The following is a 14,644-nucleotide window of genomic DNA, read 5'->3' on the forward strand; positions in this document are numbered from 1 at the left end:
GTGTAGGGTCGGGGGCATCCTCGGGTGAGACCTGGCCCTGTGCAGCTGCTAACGATTCCCTGGCACTTTTCCTGAGAGCAGGGCTTTGCTCTGTTCCTTCCCTGGGCCAGCATGTCCAGGGGGCTGCTGCTCTCCACCCCAGAGGTGGCTGCTTTCAGCGGGGTTGAATGTTTCAAGTGGGCACAGGGCTTTGGGCTGGGCGCAGATCAGTATTGTTAGAGATGTGCCTGGAGATGGCATGTTAGAGGCATAAGTACAGCTCCCCACACAAACCAGGGTGCTGGCGGCAGAGGCCCATCTCAAACCGCTGGCACAGAACCCAGCGCGGGGGGAAGACCTGTCGCTGTTTGGGGAGGGGGAAAGCCCCTGGCAGAGGTGGTCTGGGTGCGTGAGACTGTTCTTCCCACCCCGCGGAGCAGCAGGGAAGGTGGAGGCTGCCTGGTAGCAGCTGCGGTTGCCTGCACTGGTGCATTGTGCATGTAGGTTGGAGCAGGTGCTTGGGAGAGCTCAGAGGATGCTGGCAGGCAGGGAGGGAGGGATCTGAGCAGCTCACGTGTCTCCTCTCGCCCTGCTAATGTTGGGCTTTTCTCTCTGTCACTGCAGGCTCAGGATGGAGAACTGGCAGCCGCTGGGCACTGCAGCCTAGAACCCCCTGCCCCAGTTGCTTCTCCTGTCCCACACCCTCCGTTTGTGCTGGCTTTGAAAGGTCCATTTTCTCCCTCCCTCCTCATCTGGCAAAAGGAAGCAAAGGAAGAGCGCGCCCGCCTCTCAATGCGAAGCCACAAGAGGAAGAAAGGGCACGAAGGTCTCTCTCCCGAGGAGCAGCGTGAGCCCAGCCGGGGCAGATCCCAGCACACGCTGAGCCTGGGGGGATTATGAGGCAAACATGAGCCTCCTGCAGCAGTGGCTGTTAGCAGCTTTCATCTCCCTCGTGCCTCAGTCAGGTAAGTGCTGCCCAAGGCAGCCCCTCAACTTTGGGCTCCCCCTTCCCTCCGGGGATTTGTTCTGGTCCTGGCGGCTGCAGGCTGGGGCTGCGGGCCCTGAGCTCTGCTGGCAGTGAGCAGGATCCCGGCTTTCGGCCCCCACCCCTTTTCTTTCCCCTGCTTGTTTTTCCCCGGCCGTGACCGCAGTCTCTCCTGCTGCAGCCGCACGCTTTTCTGCAGTGCCTCCCCCGGCACCAGGGCGGTGGGAGCAGGGAGGTCTCGGAAGACCTGTTCAGGGGCCTGGGGGGATTCCCCCCGGCGTGGCAGGCTCTGACTCCCTTGCTGGCAGAGCCTGGCCAGCCCACTCACCCCACTCCGCTGGCTAACGCCCATCCTGCCCGTGGTGAACTTCTCTTGCTTTGCACTCGGCAGGTCGCGCTAAGGCGGAGGCGCAGCCTGGTGCCTTGCAGGGGAGGTTTCCCAGCCCTAGATGGGACACAAGGCCGGTCGCTTCAGAAATCACCCACCCCAGCAGGTTAGTGGGGCAGAGCGCGGGAGGAGAAGTCCAGAAGCATCAGCTGGACACGAGGGTCAGGATTGCGCCTCGAGGAGGAGGCAGCCCTGTGAGTGAACCCGTCCAAGCGTCCCCCTTGCACGCTGTCGGCGCCTTGCGCCCCGGGCCCCCGGGCGGGGCGGAGGAGTCCCAGCTGGGGGCTGTGCTGGGACGGGTGGGTGGCAAAGGCTCTTCCAAGTTCACAACGCTGCTGCTCTCCAGAGTGGGGCCAGAAGCTGCTTTGTGGCTCCGCTGCAAAAAATGGCCCAGGGAAGAGACTGGTGGGGTAGCCGGGTTCGGGGTAGCAGTGCCCTGCACCATCACAGCTCCGGGGCGGTGGGGGGGGAGACACTCTGCCACTGCCCACGCTGTACCCGTCCTGGGCTGCCCCGGAGCTCGCAGGCCCCGGGGCTACCTGGCACCTCCCACCAGCAGCCGAACCCCTAACGTAGCCATTACAACCTGGGGCGGGTTGGAGCGATTAAATGGGAGCCGGCGGGCAGGGCTCATGCATAATGAATGGGAGAATCACTCAGGCTCAGGAGGAGGAAGCACATTTGCTGTAACCAGGAGCGAGGTATCAGCGCTCCCCGGTTAACTCCCTGGCCTTGCTGTGTGGGCGGATGCTGCGGCGGGGCCACGCTGAAACCCCCCCCCCAGCCTGCACTGCCTGGGAGATGGGCTCCAGCCCTGTGCACGCTGCTCCATTCCCTCTGTTCCAGCAAACGGCCAGGCAGCCTCCAACGCTTTCCTGCGGCTGGATCCCGCCCCTGCACCAAGACAGAGCCCCCCGTGGCTCGCCCCGGCTGGAGCACACGGGGCCTAGGCAGGGCTGGCTCCAGCAAATTCAGAGCCCGGGGTGTGTGTGTGTGTGTGTGTGTGGGGTGTGTGGGGGAGGCTTGGACCCATTCTGGGCCCCACCAAAAATTGCACAAACCTGCCGCCCCCGTCTAGGGGCCCCAGCCACGCTCTGGGCCCTGCCCTGGGAGCACAGAGGCTGCTGGTAGGATGTGCCTTGGCCTGCAGCACTTACATGCCCAGACTTTGCCTGCCCCCGGGGGCTGACTGATCCGCTGAAGGGGGAACAGACCCGACGGGCAGGGATGAGCTCCGGGAGAGCCCCTGGGACTGTGGCAAGCCACTGAGGCCCGGCTGCTGGGCCCTGGCCAGTCGTGGGCGGTTCCTCTGGCTGCAGCCCGTCTGGCGCATGTGCCGGAGCGATCCTGTGAGCCCAGCTCTGAATCCAGGCATCCAAATTCCAGAACCCAACCAGACCTTCCCCCAGCCCTACGTGTTCATCCCACACCACCCCTGGCGTGCCCAGAGGTTCCCCCTGCTCGCTGCACCAGCCTGCTCAAAACAGATCCAGCCGGCCCCCGGCTCCGGATCTCGCCCAGGAATCTGTGGGGCTCGCAGGGCAGAGTAGGCTCCAAAACGGCTTTTCCATCTCCCAGCACAGGAGTCTTGTTGTCCCCTACCAGCTGATTCACTGAAGAATAACAACCTATTTTTGCGAGCAGCTAATGGAGCTGTTCCTTAGTGTGAGGGGTAGAGTGCAGGGTTGGAGGTCCCAGGTTCAAACCCTGCTGGTGACCCCTGTAGGGGTTTCGTTAGAGCAGCTTCCCTGGCATTTAGGAAGCAAAGCAGGTTCTTTCTCGCTGCAGAACCCCATCGCTGAGGTGCCAGGCAACGTGCTCTGGAATCAGGCACAGGCTGAAGATGGCAAGGCGTGGCCATGCCAGCTGGGGCTGCTTCTCTCTGCCTCAGCGAGGATCCCTGCTGCCGCCCCGCCCCGGGGCTCTGATGGCAGCGGGCCTTGGAGCATGAGGGTGTCACCCAGCTGCTGGCTGCAGGCCTCCCGGATTCCAGGTGCCACTAGGTCGCCAGGCAGGCCCGAGGCCTGGGCCTAGACCCCCCCCCCCCCAGCTGCTCGCTGCCTACAATCTGCTCCGTGGCTGCTGCTCTCCCGTGGTGCAGGGCCTGGATCCGGCGCCAGCGATGTCTGTGGAAAGACTCCCAGTGACCCCAGATCTCTGTTGGGAAGCTGCAGCTCTGGAGGAGCCCGGCTCCTCTGCCGAGCATGGAGCAGGGCCCGGTGCGGGACCCTGCCGGGCGATGGCACAGACACGTCCGAGGGACCCCCACGCTGCACAGCCGCAGACCTGCCCCACGCTGGTTTCCAGGAGCCCAGACAACGCCCACCCCGCCCTGGCTGGCTCCAGGGAGCCTTTCACTTCATGTGCGTGTTTTTACAGCGCCCCCCCCCCTTTCCAGCTCTTACCCTGACCCCTTTCCTGCCCCCCCTTAGCCCTGCTGGCGCCAGCCCCAGCCCGGGCGTGGTTACGCCACGCGGGCACCTGACCCGCTGCGTTATACGCCAGCCAGCTGGGAACGGGACCAAGGCCCAGCGTTATTGGCAATATCCTGCACTCCCCGAGCCCCCCGCCTGCTCCCTGGAGTCTGCTGGCGTTAGTGAGTCGATCCTTGAAACGGCCTCGGGCGGCACGGCAGGTCACGCTCCCCCTTAGCCGGCTGGGCAGACAGCGGCCGCACAGCTCCGGAGCGTCAAGCCAGGCCTAGCACCACAATAGCCTGACTCCCCACCCCAAGCACGTCACCCGCCCAGCCGTGAGACGCGCGGGTCTGTGATTGCCGGACTGCGGAGGGGCACAGGGCCGGCCGGGGGTGGTTAGCCTCGGGCTGCTCAGCACTTCGCAGCTTCACACACCGATTAGCCACTGAAAGGAACTCATGGCTGCTGGTCTGCCCTAATGGGTCGCGGGGTCGCTCGGGCGCTCGGGGCTGACCTGGCGGGTTCAGGATCGTGGGGTCGCTCGGGCGCTCAGGGCTGAGCTGGCGGGTTCAGGATCGTGGGGTCGTTCGGGGCTGACCTGACGGGTTTGGGATCGTGGGGTCGCTCGGGCGCTTGGGGCCGACCTGGCGGGTTCAGGATAATGGGGTTGCTCGGGCACTCAGGGCTGACCTGGTGGGTTCGGGATCGTGGGGTTGCTCGGGCGCTCGGGGCTGAGCTGGCGGGTTTGGTGGTGTTGGGTTGCTCCTAAATTTCTATTTTGTTGGCACTTTTTTTTAGACAAAGCAGTGACCTGTATAGGTCAAATTTGGGATCATCCCAATGTGCCAAGACCAGGCACATGCTACATACTTAGACTTCTGTAAGGCAGCTACTTGAGACCGCATGGCATTTTGATTCAAAATTTAGAATGATATAAAATAAACACGTCACACGTTAAGTACGTTAAAAAAACTGGCTAACTGATAGGTCTTGAAATGTAACTTTAAATGAGGAATTGTCACCAAACAGGACTGCGTCCAGTGGGGTCCTGCAGGGAGTGGTTCTTGGCCCAACGCTCCTTTTTATTAATGACCTCAAGAAAAGATAAAATCATCACTGATAACATTTGCAGATGACACAAAGATTGGGGAGTGGTAAATAAAGCAGAGGACAGGTCAGTGATACAGGGCAAGCTGGATCGCTTGGTAAGCTGGGCACAAGCAAACGCTGTGAGTTTTAACACGGCTACATGTAAATATGCACCTGTAGGAAGAAAGACGGACACCATCCCGCCGCAGTGGGGGACTCTGTCCTGGGAAGCAGCGACTCTGAACAAGATTTGGGTTTGGCGCTGGAGAATCAGCTGAACACGAGCTCCCTGCCACGTGCTGGCTGAAAGGGCTAATGCCTCCTGGGATGTATAAACGGGAATCTCAGGGAGGAGCAGGGAGGTTTATTTTTACGTCTGTATCTGGCACTGGTGCAGCCGCTGCTGGAATCCGGTGCCCAGTTCCGGTGCCCACAATTCCAGAAGGATGTTGACAAATTGCCGAGGGTTCAGAGAAGAGCCACGAGAAATTTAAGGATTGGAAAACCTGCCTTGTAGCAATAGACTCGAGGAGCTGAACCCGTTTAGCTTAACAGAGAGACGGTTAAGGGGAGACTTGGTCACAGTCTGTAAGTAGCTACATGGGGAACAAAGATTTAATAAGGGGCTCTGCAGTCTAGCAGTGACGGGTGTAACAGCATCCAGTGGTGGAAGCTGAAGCTGGCCAGACCCGCACTGGAAAGGCAGTGGCTATTTTTAAGAGTGAGGGTAGTTAATCACTGGAACAATTTCCCAAGGGCCTGGCAGGTTTTAACTCAAGATGGGCTGGCTCTCTAGCTCTGCTCTAGGGATTACTGTGGGGCAGGTCTGCGGCCTGTGCTATGCAGGGGCTCAGACTGGATGATCACCTGCTCCCTCTGCCTTGGGACCGCGATCGGCAGCACTTTGGCGGCAGCTCCACCACGCGCTTCATTCTTCGGCGGCGGGTCCTTCCCTCCGACAGGGACTGAGGGACCCGCCGCCGAAGAGCCGGACCTGCCGCCCCTCTCCATTGGCCGCCCCAAGCACCTGCTTCCTGCGTTGGTGCCTGGAGCCGGCCCTGCCTGGGACCTGGGAATATCCAACATTCCTGGGAGCTGCTTGCGTCAGGATCCTTAGACTTGCTAGTGAGGGGCAGAGCCAGGAGCAATATTGACCCAGGCAGCCCTGCTCCGCATCCATCCAGCACTGCCCAACCACCCCCCAAGTCCTGCCCAGGCTGAGTGTAAAAGCTGGCCTGGATTCTCGGCGGAGGTGGGGCTCTCTCTTCCTTGCTTGTTCCAAAGCCCTGAAGGGAGCAGTTCCCAGCACATCACAGGTGCTTCTCTCACAGCAGCAGGGTTGCTTTTACTGTAACAAGAATGTGAAAGGCCACAGGTAATCCGCCCCTGGGAGAGGATGTGTGATGGGTTGGAAAGAGCAGAAGACTCTGCGTCAGGACTCTCGGGTTCAATTCCCAGCTCCGCTACTGAGTCACTGTGTGACTTTGGGCAAGTACTTTGGCTCCGTGCCTCAGTTTCCCCATCTGCAAAGTGGGGAGAATACTGAGCTACTCCACAGGAGGGGGTCACTGTTGCACTCCCCTCACCTCTGTCCTTGAGCCTGGGCATGAGGCACAGTGAGCATGAAGGCCCTAGCAATGCCACAGAGTGAGAGCCACCCGGTCCCGGCAGCAGGGCCCTGTAGGGTTGGGGAGAATGTTTGTTCAGGGGGAGGAGGCTGGGGATGGAAGGGGCTGGCTGGGTTCTTTGGGTCTCATGTTCAGAGCTTTGTCTTGTCAGTATCCATTAGAAGTTGCGAGCCGTGTGCTTCTGGAGGGGGAGACTGAAGGGGTGATGGCCCTTGGCCGGTGCCCCAGGTCCCAGAGTGCCGTGCACAGATGCCGTTCACCTGGGCGGAGGGCTGCTTCCACCTTGTGCCCCGAACTCAGGGGTTGGACCGTACGACTGGAGAATTGCTAACATAGTTCCCATCTTTAAGAAAGGGGGGAAAAGTGATCCAGGCAACTACAGGCCTGTCAGTTTGACATCTGTAGTACGCAGGGTCTTGGAAAAAATTTTGAAGGAGAAAGTAGTCAAGGACATTGAGGTCAATGGTAATTGGGACAAAATACAACATGGTTTCACAAAAGGTAGATCGTGCCAAACCACCCTGAGCTCCTTCTTTGAGAAAGTAACAGATTTTTTAGACAAAGGAAACGCAGTGGATCTAATTTACCTCGATTTCAGTAAGGCATTTGATACGGTTCCACATGGGGAATTGAAAGATGGGGATCAATATGAAAATTGAAAGGTGGATAAGGAACTGGTTAAAGGGGAGACTACAACGGGTCGTACTGACAGGTGAACTGTCAGGCTGGAGGGAGGTTACTAGTGGAGTTCCTCAGGGATCGGTTTTGGGACCAATCTTATTTCATCTTTTTATTACTGACCTTGACACAAAAAGTGGGAATGTGCTAATAAAGTTTGCGGATGACACAAAGATAGGAGTTATTACCAATACAGAGAAGGACCAGGATATCATACAGAAAGATCTGGATGACCTTGTAAACTGGAGTAATAGTAATAGGATGAAATTTAATAGTGAAAAGTGCAAGGTCATGCATTTAGGGATTAATAACAAGAACTACTGTTATAAGCTGGGGCAGCATCAGTTGGAAGTAACAGAGGAGGAGAAGGACCTCAGAGTATTGGTTGATCACAGGATGACTATGAGCCACCAATGTGATATGGCTGTTAAAAAAGCTAATGCGGTTTTGGGATGCATCAGGCGAGGTATTTCCAGTAGCGATAAGGAGGTGTTAGTACCATTATACAAGGCACTGGTGAGACCTCATCTGGAATACTGTGTGCAGTTCTGGTCTCCCATGTTTAAGAAGGATGAATTCAAACTGGAACAGGTTCAGAGAAGGGCTACTAGGATGATCCGAGGAATGGAAAACCTGTCTTATGAAGGAGACTGAAAGAGCTTGGCTTGTTTAGCCTAACCAAAAGAAGGTTGAGGGGGGATATGATCGCTCTTTATAAATATATCAGAGGAACTATTTAAGCTTAGTACCAATGTGGACACAAGAACAAATGGATATAAACTGGACACTAGGAAGTTTAGACTTAAAATTAGAGGAAGGTTTCTAACCATCAGAGGAGTGAAGTTCTGGAACAGCCTTCCAAGGGGAATAGTGGGGGCAAAAGACATATCTGGATCAAGACTAAGCTTGATAAATTTATGGAGGGGATGGTATGATGGGATAGCCTAATTTTGGCAATTAATTCATCTTTGATTATCAGCAGGTAAGTATGCCCAATGGCCTGTGACGGGATGTTAGCTGGGTTGGGATCTGAGTTATTACAGAGAATTCTTTCCTGGGTGCTGGCTGGTGAGTTGCCCACATGCTCAGGGTTTAACTGATCGCCATATTTGGGGTCGGGAAGGAATTTTCCTCCAGGGCAGATTGGCAGAGGCCCTGGGGGGGTTTCATCTTCCTCTGCAGCGTGGGGCACAGGTCACTTGCTGGAGGATTCTCTGGAGCTTGAGGTCTTTAAACCACAATTTGAGGACTTCAATAGCTCAGACATAGGTTAGGGGTCTGTTACTGGAGTGGGTGGGTGAGATTCTGTGGCCTGCGTTGTGCAGGAGGTCAGACTAGATGATCATAATGGTCCCTTCTTACCTTAAAGTCTATGAGTCTATGATTCAAACAAGTACTAGGAGGAATCAGGTCCCAAGAGCTGGAAGAGGTCGGCCAGAGTTCCTGGGGGATTTCCTTGGGTGGGAAAGGTGCGAACTGTACCAGGAATCACATCAGTTAGCTGCTGGGGAGGAGAAGGAGCAGAGAAACAGAACAGCACCACATTCATTCATTCAGCAGCAGCCGGCCCGGCGAGCCTCCGCCAGCCGGCTGCATACTAACCCCCTGATCCTTGACCTCCTGCCTCTCCCAGCTGCTCCCCCAAGCTGTAGGCAGATCATATGCTGGGCTCCCTCTCCTGCCCCCGCCCCGAGATAGCTCCATTGCTGTCACTCAGCACACGGAGGGTTTCGGTTACCAAATCATCTAGAGATGGAATCGGACTCTCCGGTTCCTGTCATTAATTGGCTGCTGACCTGGAATCTCTGCCTCTGGCAGCGAAACCCCTGACCCTGCGTCCCTAAAGCCAGTGCACAGCCCTGCCTCCTGCCTCCTGCTTGCTTGGGGTGGCTAGTGCAGCTCTTCGCTTCTCTCTGCCAGAGGGCGAGGAATTGCAGAGCCATCCAGAGCAGCGTCTCCCACTGGCCAGCACCAGGCGCTGCCGAGGAAGGTTTGACCCACTCCCAGAGTCCTGTATCAGGGCAGCCCTCCCGGGCCTCCGCGAGGTGACTCAGGGGCCGAACTGCAAAATAAAAATCAAATAAATTCTATAAAATGTTTTGTTTGAACTGAAACTCGGGGTTTTTGGCTTTTCTCACTGACACAAACAAAACATTAAAAAAAATTCATTTCCAGTCAATTGAAACATTTTTGTTTGACCTGAAAATAATTTGTGGGTTTTTTTGTTTTTGTTTTTCATTTGAGGTCATTTTCAGGTGTTTTATTAAAAACCCTTTAAAAAAATTAGCTAAATTTCAAAATGAAACAATTTCAAAGCAAACCCCCAAATGAACTGGTTCAACTTTGGGGCTTTTCCCCCACAGTTCACGATTTGCTGACTTCGACCTACATTCCACCGGTATTCGGTGCCCAGCCCTGCTGGAACGTTTGGGGTGCAAATTTCCTGAAAACATTGTGCTTGGCTCTCCTCAGCTCAGCACCCCCAGGGTGCTGGGCTCCTTGGAAAACCTGCCCCAGGGCTTGGGCTGAAGTCAGGGAAGCCGGGGGAGTCGTTCCAGTCTTCAGCAGGTGCTGGCTCAAGTCCTACCATGCCTCTGAGGGAAATAAGACCAGGCTGCCACTGATTGGTTTTGGCCAGGACCATGAGATACGCCAGTGCAGCCAGCCAGTGCCTGGGCAGGTGCCGTCCTTATCACTCAGGTCTGTGACTGGTCCTTTCCTGGAGCCTGGGGAGCTGTTGGCCTCACTGAGATCTTGGAGCTGGGAGTTCCACAGACCAACTATTTCCTTCTAGCAGAAATAACTGGTTTCAACTTGGTGGTGTTGCCATGTCTTTATGCTCCCCCCGCCATAGCTACAGAGGAGTTGGCATAATTGTCGTGCTCTGCGTGTGTGTTGCAGGTCAGGACTCGGGTGTATTAACAGTCGTGTGTGGGCCCAAGGCAGTGCTAGAATAACTAGAAGGGGAGGCGTACGCTAGTGTGGGGGAACAAGGGTTTTGCTACTCAGACATTATAGAATGGGGATAAATAGTCTTGGGAACAATTTAGTTACCCTCTGGAAGCTGGATGTGTCAGGTGCTGTGAGCAGCAGCAATTCTGCTGACAACTCTCTTCCCATCAAGAGACTTTGATACTTTTTTCCAATAGCCACGAGAGCCAGGACCCTTAACCGGTCCCATGTCACGCAGTTCCTCAGGTAATCTGCCACCCATCAAAGCGTGCGAATGGTCTCTCCCCTGCAGCACTCGCCGGAGGAATACGCACACCCATCACACAGAGTTTATGCAGGTCGTGAGGCAAGTTTTGTATTTATTCGGAAAAGTTAGCAGCTGCAGCAAACGGTCTTCTTCCTAGCCTCCCCTTCGTTTTGTCAAGTGTTTTACCTCAGTCTCCACACTGTCTCTATCACCCCCCTAGTGTTCTGCAAGTGGCTTTAATTCTCAGGCTTTGGGCTAAGGCAACTGACACCAACAAGAACAGATTTATTTTCAGAAAATCTTTGACGTTCTCCCGGTATCGGCAGAAGCAGGGCTAAACGGTGTTTCCTGAGGTCTCCTTTCTTCTCCGAGTGGTGTCCTGCTGGGAGCTCCATGCACCTCTCAAGCCCTTGCTCGGAGAGCTCCAGCTAGCAGCATCGGTTCAGCCTGCGCATGCTCCCTGTCTGCCTCGTGGCAGACACCGAGGACGGGCGAGAGCTGCTTCTCTACTGCCTCGCATGGCCTCCTCGCGCATCCTCGGGCCCTTGTTTATTCTCAGTGAGGGAGTTTATCGTTGGTAGGGTTAGTATAGTTAGTTAGGTGTAGGTGAGAGGATTGTTTTCCTGCTCACTTCCCTCTGGGAGACTTGTCTTCTCCTGGCAGGGCTTGCCTGTTGGCTGTCTTGCTGGGAGGCTCTACCGGAAAGCAACAGGCGCTCCAAGCGTGGCCACTGCCTGTGGAGTGCCGTGTCTCCCAGAAGTGCTCTGTCTCAGACTGTTGGCCATGCAGCCCCCCTCTGAGCCGAGTCAGGAGACCCCTCTTCCCGTTCAACTGTCCCCAGGCAGCCCCAGTGCCCGGCAACCGTGGGGCAGGCTTCTCCTACGACAGACAGGTCTTTGGAAGACTCCCGGAAAGAGGAGCACAGACTCTCACTCCAAAGAGACTAGGTCACCACCAGGCCTTGGTTTCCGAGGGGACTGCTGAGGCCAAGACTCTTCCCCCAGTACCAGCGGGCCTGTGAAGCCCTGGATATCCAAGGACTGGGGTCCTTTCCAGTAACACAGGAATTCCGATTCTCGAGGGGCCTCTTGGTGTTGGATGAGTCAGAGTCCCCGTTGTTGATGGGTACCAAGCATCTCTTGGCACCGAGACCTCTGTCTCTGAGCAGCCATCCTGTGGCCTAGGACTCTCCTCAGTGGCTGCTCCCCCATGGGAGGATGTGGAGGGAGAGGACTCCCAGTCAATCTCCTGGATCTCAGTGAAGGGTTCCCCTTTGGGAATCTGCCCTCACGCAGGGAGAACCTTGCAGGTCCCCAAGGAAGGTGGAACCAGATGCCTGCACTCACTCTTCCTCCAGGGTCAGTCTCCACTAGCGCAGCTGCTGCCAACCTGATGCTGGATGCCTGTGCCGTGGTGGCCCTGCCTGCGCTCCGCCCAGTGATGCCAGAATGGGGGGCCAGGGGGCCAGGCCCATCCACTTTTCACCATGGCGGATCCCACCTCCTCCCCCTCCTCTCCTCCCCCCCCATGTCCCCGCCCAGGGCAGATGGAGATGGAGGCGCTGGCTCCCCACAGCTGCCCGTATGGCTCTTACTGTGGCCGGGCTGTGGGTCCGAGGTGCTGCCCCCTGGCTGGAGCCGTCTCAGGGTAAGAGCTGCGCGGGCAGCTGTGGGTCCCTCCACCTGCCCTGGGCGGCGGGTCCGGGAGTCAGGGACACGAGCAGGGGGCTGCTTTCGGCCTCAGAGGGAAGTGGTGGGGTGGGGCCCTGGGGGGAAGAGGAGGGGTAGGGAGGCCCCAGCCCCCCCCCTTTTGGGAAGGCTCTGCTGCCCCTCCGTGACACCCACCCCCATGTCTCTCAGCCTGCCCCTTTCCCACCCACTGGGAAACAAGCAGAGGTGAAAGTGAGCCGGTACGATACGGTACGGCGTACCAGCAAGAGCCGGGACACCGTGCCAGACTGGACCGGCTTCTCCGGCGGGGATTTAAAGGGCCCAGGGCTCCAGCCTTAAAATCACCGCCAGGGCTCCTGCAGCCGGGCTCGGGCGGGGATTTAAAGGGCCCAGGGCTCCAGCCTTAAAATCACCGCCGGGGCTCCTGCAGCCGGGCTCGGGCGGGGATTTAAAGGGCCCGGTGCAACTGCAACTGCAGGGAGCACCAGGCCCTTTAAATCCCCGCCCAAGCCCTGCCGCCCCGGGGTAGTGGCGACAGGGCTCCCGTGGTGATTTAAAGGGCCCGGAGCTCTGCCGCGGCCGGAGCCCCAGGCCCTTTAATTCGCCCGGAGCCCTGGGGCTCCCAGCTGCCTCTGCAGCTAGTAGCTCTGGGATGATTTAAAGGCCTTGGGGCTCCCATCCACAGCCGGAACCCCAGGGCCTTTAAATCTTGAAAGGCCCCGCCCCTTCCAGTTGAGGCCACGCCCCCGCACAGGACTCCGGCATGTAGGAGAAGCCATGGATGGTGTGTGCATCCCCCATTCAGGGAGGCTGGCAGCACCAAGCCCAGTCCAGAGAGCAGGGTTTGGGGAAGCCTCCCTCAGCCTCCATTACCCACCACCCACCGGGGAAGCCGAGGCACAAACAGGTCTCTTAAAACAGTACAAAATATCCCCACTTTGTCACACGCCAACCCCAGTGCCTTCTAGGGCCTGCAACAGCCACGCTGGGCTCCAGGGGCTGCCTATCGGCAGCAATTCACAGCCCACCGGCACCGTCCCCGTCCCTCAGTGAGCCCAGGGTTTCACCTCCTCCCCGGACCCCACCCCCACGACAGGGGGAGGCTAAGGCAGACGAAGACGTTGCTCCTGTTGCCTCATTGTCACTGGATGAGGCGGTTATGCCTCTACCACCTTCCACGGCCGAGGACCTCAGGTAGTTTCAGGTCCCCGTTAGAAGGGTAGCAGACACTGCGATCCGGCTGGATTTCTTCAACACCCTCCAGAGCGGCGCTACCTATTAACGAGGCTCTCCCGGCCCCGGCTAGGAGTGTGGCAAACGCCTGCCACTGTTCCACCACGTGCAAGAGGGCAGAGAACACGTTCTAGATGCCCCTTAAAGATTCTGACTTTTTATCTTCCCATCCCCCACCTAACTCCCAGCAGTGGGTGCAATGAATGAACGGGGTCAGGCAGCACTTTTTGAGCTCTACACCCTGTAAACAGGACCAAAAATGACTGGATCTCTATGGACAACCGTCTTACTCATCTGCAACCTTGCAGTTCCAGATCGCACACTGCCAGGCAGTCCCGGCCAAATACAACGTTACTAATTATAACAAGCTCCTGAGCAGCTGCCACACGACTGCAGGGAGCAATTCCAATCCCTAGTCGCAGAAGGCCAACTCTTGGCCAGCACAGCTCTCCAAGCATCCCGAGGTGCGGCAGACGCTGCTGTCAGCTCCAGCTCCACCACAGCAGTTATGGAACCACAGGGTGTCCTGGCTCCAACTTTCAAGGTTTCCGAAAGAAGTTCAGAACCCAGTAGAGCACCTCCCCTTTGATAGCCATGGCTTTTCTCGGAGACCTCGAACGACTCTCTGCAAACGTTGAAGGACTCCTAGGGCATTTACACACCTATGAGCAAGACACGTTTTAAGGGGTCTTGCCCAGAGATCATATCCTGCTCGGTTCTCGAGAGACCCATAGACCCTGGGAACCCCAGAAAGAATCATAGAACTGGAAGGGACCTCGAGAGGTCACCTAGTCCAGTCCCCCTGCACTCAGGGCAGGACTAAGTACATAGGTGCCAACTTCCCCTCTGCCCGGTGGGGGCTCGACCCCCACCCGCCCCTAGCCCCACCCCTGGCCCCGCCCCTGGCCCACCTCTTCCCACCCCTGCCCTGCCCTCCCCCCACTCCTATTCTACCCCTTCCCCCAAATCCCTGCCCCTGCCCTGCCTGTTCTCTGCCTCCTCCCCTGAGTGTGCCGCATCCCCGCTCCTTCCCGTCCCTCCTGGAAAGTCCTAAGTGCTGCCAAACAGCTGTTAGGTGCGGGGGGGAGGGGGGGGTGGGAAGCACTGGGAGGGAGGAGGAGGAGCAGGGACGCAGCGTGCTTGGGGTGGAGAAGGAGGCGAGAGGGGGGAGCTTGGCTGCCGGTGGGTGCGGAGCACCCACTAATTTTTCTCTGTGGGTGCTCCAGCCCCGAAGCACCCACGGAGTCGGTGCCTATGACTACGTATTATCTAGACCATCCCTGAGAGGTGTTTGTCCAACCTGCTCTTAAAAATCCCCAATGATGGAGATTCCACCACCTCCCTGGGCTTAACCACCTTGAGAGTTAGGAACTTTTTC

General features: G+C 57.4%; 1 protein-coding gene across 3 annotated transcripts in view; it reads left to right on the top strand.

Moving 5' to 3' along the window:
* Positions 1 to 525: 525 nt before the first annotated feature.
* ADAM11 (ADAM metallopeptidase domain 11) overlaps positions 526 to 14,644 on the top strand; it is a 58,306-nt gene continuing 44,187 nt past the window's right edge. For all 3 annotated transcript variants that reach the window (XM_039504306.1, XM_039504305.1, XM_039504308.1), the window contains exons 1-2: positions 526 to 944; positions 1,356 to 1,546. In XM_039504306.1, the coding sequence (XP_039360240.1) occupies positions 887 to 944; positions 1,356 to 1,546 (249 nt within the window). In that variant the 5' untranslated portion in view covers positions 526 to 886. The remainder of the gene's footprint in view (positions 945 to 1,355; positions 1,547 to 14,644) is intronic.

Source organism: Mauremys reevesii, linkage group 17 (genome assembly GCF_016161935.1).
Source record: "Mauremys reevesii isolate NIE-2019 linkage group 17, ASM1616193v1, whole genome shotgun sequence".
NCBI classification, from domain to species: domain Eukaryota; kingdom Metazoa; phylum Chordata; order Testudines; family Geoemydidae; genus Mauremys; species Mauremys reevesii.